This window comes from Schistocerca serialis, chromosome 10, assembly GCF_023864345.2.
Source record: "Schistocerca serialis cubense isolate TAMUIC-IGC-003099 chromosome 10, iqSchSeri2.2, whole genome shotgun sequence".
NCBI lineage: Eukaryota > Metazoa > Arthropoda > Insecta > Orthoptera > Acrididae > Schistocerca > Schistocerca serialis.
The window spans coordinates 74,617,506-74,623,505 of record NC_064647.1 but is presented as its reverse complement, the minus strand read 5'-3'; the positions used below and the strand labels follow the sequence as shown (position 1 = coordinate 74,623,505).

The 6,000-nt window shown below is 39.1% G+C and overlaps 1 protein-coding gene across 1 annotated transcript in view; it reads right to left on the bottom strand.

The window, feature by feature from the left end:
• Window positions 1-460: 460 nt before the first annotated feature.
• LOC126424770 (BTB/POZ domain-containing protein 9) overlaps window positions 461-6,000 on the bottom strand; it is a 141,532-nt gene continuing 135,992 nt past the window's right edge. The window contains exon 10 of the mRNA XM_050087522.1: window positions 461-4,350. Coding sequence (XP_049943479.1) covers window positions 3,781-4,350 — 570 coding nt within the window. The 3' untranslated portion in view covers window positions 461-3,780. The remainder of the gene's footprint in view (window positions 4,351-6,000) is intronic.

The following is a 6,000-nucleotide window of genomic DNA, read 5'->3' as shown; positions in this document are numbered from 1 at the left end:
GTTGCTGCATATTTAGGAAGAAAGAAAAAAAAAACTCTATAAACACCAGAACTCATAAATGAAACAACGAAGGATATACCCTCTATTCTCTACGAAAGTCAGTACCTTCAAACATCCTTCATTAACCGTCACAGCCTATCACCAAATAATCCCTCAACTACCTCTCAAAGGAACATGACCACATTTGATTGACTACACCACAAGCCAGAAAGTATCTGAGGTTACACATGCTCAACACTAATTATAATCCATTAAACTTACACACTAAACACACTGACTTAACTGCAAGTAAAATTGATCCAATTGCAATCAACAACCATTTCAAGTTGTATACTTACGAAATCATTTTTGTACAGTGCATAACTTCGCAAACAACTCCACAGCAAACACCAGACAACTGGAATATTGCTCTCACTAACACATCAAGATGTGGTTTCTATGTAATTGTATTAGGCTTACAACAGACAGAAAAATTTTATTCCAAAAAATTTATTTGTAGTTATACCCGTATCACATCATCTGCAGGAAAGACATTGCCATTTTCCAAGTGTTCCCTCAATAACAAGGTTAACATCTCTGGAAGTTTTTTTGGGATGGTACTGATTGCCTGTAGTTTGAAGAAATCACCCAGTGACATAAAACATACATTAACTTTCTAGAATCTTTTAATTCTGTGTATTTCATATCCTAGGTGAATCACACTTTAATCAATTACCGACAATTCTCCTAGTCATTTCACAGGTATATTAATAAGTATGTATTCACAAACTGTGAAAGAGTGGATGGAGACAAACCTCAAAGCATTCACTGACGATTCACAACAGTCAGACGGACCACAGGCACAAGGAAACATGAGGAAATGATTCTCAATATAATAAATATGATTTCATTGTGAAGTTACACAAGGAAGTTCTTCATACTTAAATTCTGCCACACTGTTTGCAAATAAAGGACAACCAAGAAAGTTAAGAAGATCTATACAATGAATCTCAACATTTCAACTCCCACACTAAATTACCTTGAGGCTCTTAAAAGAGAGGCTCTCAGACTATTCATGAACAGTACATTACACTACATTGCAACAAACACGAAAACTGTTTTTTTTCCATGTTGTGTTCGACCATACAAATACACAGGCAAGAAAGCTACCAAATAGCATATCTGCACAGCTAATATTGAGCACTGTATGCACTTTACTTATATCTTTGTATGTAACAACATTAAAATTTATTTTTTTCGTATTACGTACATAGTCAATTAATAAACTTATTCATTGTGGTAACTTTATATTATAGCCAAAAGCACCATATTTTATGGAGCACTATCAATTTACAAACAAAGAAGTGACATCTAATGTTTTTTTTATCTTTTAATGCGAATTATTCAATATATCTTATCAAGTTTTTATTTACCGTCTTTTTAAAATTTAAATACCAATTTATACATTTACTTATTTTCAATATGTATATATATGTGAGCACTGAATTTATATTTTCTCAAAAATTATATATCCTTGTATCTTAATAAATTATAATCTCCAATACTTGCTTAAATATCTTCTTCATGCTCGGGTGGTATACAATATAAAACTTGTACTTGTTTCCAACAATGAAACTCCCTAATGGCAGTAAGTTAAAACTATTCACAAGCAATTAAAATCTAAATAAACAACAACTTCTCCAAAATTTATATATATATATATGAACAACCAACGGTCATGTAAAAATCTAAACAAAATGGAAACCCACGAATGTGGGAAAATTTCCACTCCAATGGTACAAACACACTCAGTAGACACAATCTTCATCTAATGGACAAAAACCCCAACTAAATATTAAAGTCACAGAGGCTGCTTTATCCACATATCACAAGACAAAACTACCAATAGCTAAGGTTCATATTTATTTTGCAAGAGATCAATGATGGAAAGTTACAGCAAAGCAGGAGGAAAAACTGGCAACAAACAAGGTGATCTATCAATGGCCAACATCATGGAAAAGCCAGAAATGTCAAGTCACAGGGCTCAACACAGCTTTTCTGAAGAGAAGGTAACATTTTCTATCATCTTCATTATCAACAATTTAAAAGTTAGCTCTGTATTTCATTATTCTGGTAAAAGTGGGTTGCAATTTATATGTTAATGAATAAAATATTAGCAATATAAATAAATATGCATACTTTAACTTCATCAAATCCACTCCATAGCTGTTATCAAAAGAAGGGTATGAAATGGGCACTTTCTATCAATAGCAGCCATTTGCTGATGCTGTTTGTGTGTACAGTGAAGACAGCCACAGATACTGGCTTAGAAGGATAAAATAGAAGCAAACGCAAAGCAGACAATGAAATAGAAAATTTCCATACACATTTAGATGGAGAGTTGAAGGAAGAAAAAGAAAGGAAAAATAATAATGATTTTGGTCTCTGTTTTGTTTCTCATGTTTGCTCATTACTCAGCTCATAAATCCCAGGTACACAAGATTCAATCATTTCTATGATTGCCTTTTCTCTGTTTCTTCTCAAGACAGTCACAATTACTGAACAGTACTAAGACAATCCCACACACTCTCTCTTCAATGTACCGTAATTATTGCACAAAGGCATCACCACCTGTGACCAGATGAAATCAATCTACCCACTTTTTCTTTATTGCAGTTTAATTTTTATTTTGGTAATTTACTTTTTACTTGTTTACCTAACACTATGATTGACAAGCTCTTCTCATTGCTCCTCTTAAATTTTCTTCACTTAACTGTCTTCTTGAGGCCTGACTTTTTATCGAAGTAGCCATTTGCTTTAGTGAAACCTCAAAGTCCGAAGTTGAACTACTAGTGCCCTGAATGAAAGTTCAGTGTCTTAACCATTGAGCACTGCAGGATGTGCAAGTGCCGTTTCTCATTACATTCCAGTCACTAACATTAAAACATCTTTTGATAAATTGGAACACAGTATGTTTCGATTTGTGACATATATTTCGGTGTGTGTGTGTGTGTGTGTGTGTGTGTGTGTGTGTGTGGGCGCGCGCGCACGCGCACAGAAAGAAAAGAGAAAGAGGAGAGAGAGAATGAAGATGAAAAGCAAAACAGGAAATACAGGAGATGTCCTCAACACAAGTGCACCCCTGTCATTTTGGAGTCTGAGATATCTGCCCTTCCTTTTTAGCATTCCTTGAACTACGCTCTCTCCTCACAAAGGAATCAACTATTAGTTCTGAAAACTGGGTTAGTGTTGCATATTTTTACATGTGCCTGTTAGCAGTACTGGTTTTTCACCCCCTGAATGTGCGTAACAGGACAGCATTTCTGTCTCAAAATTTTACAGGAAGTAATAAATACAAGAGGTGTATCTGAGGCACCAGTAAAATGCAGTCTTTCCTCAACTTTACTAGAGAGAGAGAGAGAGAGAGAGAGAGAGAGAGAGAGAGAGAGAGAGAGAGACCATATGCATATGCTTGGATGATTAAGTACAATGTGAAATATATGTTCAGTAAGGTGTACTTGCAAAATAACATCTTTAACATGTCAACAATCTTTTCCAAGTAGCAGAGCAAAAAAAGGATTGTGGAATGAAAACAATTATCAAAAGGCAACAGAAAGTACACACAACAGCATGACACAAACATAACTCAGGCAAAACACTATTTGTGCAGCAGTTAGGTGATGTGACATCACAAACACGCAGGATAATGACTCGGATGAACTCCCCGCCGGTGGGCTACGAGGGCGCCCACAGGAACACAAGGGCACCACAGTAGCTGCAGCAGGAAGGTGGAGGGGGAGATCACGGCGATCCACCACCTTCTAGGGACAGCCGCGCCTCTTCAACTTCCTCTCCTTCCCCTTCAGCCCTCGTGCCATCAGCAACATCTGGCAGAGAGGACGACGCGGCTGGTGACAGCGAGGGGGGTGGGGGCGGACTGGCAGCAGGGAAGCTCTCCGAGGCAGGTGCAGCAGAAGGACCGGGTCCCACTGCCAGGTAGCAGAGACGGCGACGAACGTGCTCCTCACGCGAACCTCTCTGCTGACACTGGTGGCTGGGGTTGTCGTGCAGGCGCTGCAGGTCCTTTTCCAGTTCCTGCTGCTGTTGCTGCTGCTGGCGCTGCTGCTGCTCACGGTCCTCCCACTGCTGCTGCCGCTGCTCCTCTTGCCGATCGTCGTCGTCATCCTGCTGCCTCTGCGCCTGGAGTTTACTGCTGTTGCCACCACTGGTGCTGCCACTAGCAGGAGTCGGTGGAGTGGGCAGGACCTTCGGTGCGGATGGTGGGCTGTGGCCCAAGCTGTTGCCAGTGGAGGGAGGAGGCGAGTCTTCAGAAATCTGCGCAGGGCATTCCAGGTGCACACAGTGGAATACCTGGAAAAGAGTGTTCGTGTCCAATTCGTTGGAGAACCACAATAACAATCTATACAGTGGACGGAAGCCAGTTCTTCACCACCAAAGAATGCGAAGATAATATCATTCGCCAGCACAGCATCAGAGTTTTGGGATGTGAAAGGAACTGAGGAACAGTCAACGAGTGTACCGCTGGTCCACAGTGTCTGACGGGCACAATATTTCTGGCAGTAAACCCGTGGACTGTTCGAGCAAGAAATATGCCGGGAGAAACTGAAGAATCACATAATAACTGAGGAAAATTGTTTTAATCTTCTAAAAGATCTGGATGCTAAAATTTGAGACAAGATTTGAAAAAGAAAGAAATGAACTGTCATCTGGACAACGCACTTACCCACAAAAGTGTCTGAACATTGGGAAAAATTGACAGACTTGTACTACAAAGTGTTAGAACTTCAGCCCAGTTGCCCAGATTTAGTTCCCTCAGACTTTCACCTCTTCCCAAAAGTCAATGTCTGCCTTGGCAGTCAGCATACTTTGCCCAACTGAAAAGTGATTGCAACTGTAGGTGAATATTTTGCTGCACTTCCGGGGGAACACTACAGGGATTGAATGTCACTGGAATATCATAGGATGAGGTGTATTAATGTTAAGGCAAATAAGATTTCTGAAAACATGAAAATTCATTTTCACTATGAAGCCAAGGACATTTCAGACCAGTTTTGTATATCTGATCTGACAGCAGATAGGCAACCCATTCAAATGTTTATGACGGGAGAGCACATCTACGTGTTGCATCACATGGAGTTCCTCCCAAATGGATCTTGGAAGATCACAATCCTTGGCAAAAGGCTGTGTATGGGGCTTGCCCTAAACACCTAATGTACAAGCAAATATCATCACTGTCAACTGTATTCAATATCTTCAGGCTGAAGCTCACACTGATCCACACACACACTGCAGAGAGAGTTGATGTGGAAATGATCGAAGTGTGTAACAAGGAGACTGCACTCACTCATTAACACTGACCAATTTATTGGTATATGCTTGGGCATCAATGAAAATGACAGAACTGGGAATTCCCACTGGCAAACTGTTTAGCATTTTTGGCACTGTTCGGGCAAGGCATGAGCCATTTATACTAGCTTAGTTTCCAGGCAGCGGTCGACTCAGCAGAAGGAGTGCAGAACAATAATAACCCAAGAATCATGGGGTCGAGTCCCTTTGGAGAAACTTCCTGTTTTCCTTTTATTTTTATCTTCAATTTTTGTTACACACATTGCTAATAAATCCAAATAATGCTCAATATATTTTACTTATTAATACTTTTATAAGAGGCACGAAAAGAAAAGGTGATGGAAAATCTGGGATTGCAAATAAATTTTCAGAAAGGAATTTTACGGCACACATGAGGACTTTGTATATAAAATTAAATGTTTTTGAGAACTTTATATATAAAGTTAGGTACTTTTATTATTTTGCAGTTGATGATACACACATGCTGGAGATGACATTCACGGTGAACTGGCAGGAAGCCGTAATTATCCTGGCATCTTGCACACATTATAAATGTTACATTTTTACAATTACATGGTTGGTTTAGAATTTCTAAAGTGCAGAAAAACAAGCTTGGTTTACAGCCAATAAAGTTCATCTATCATTGCACACTTT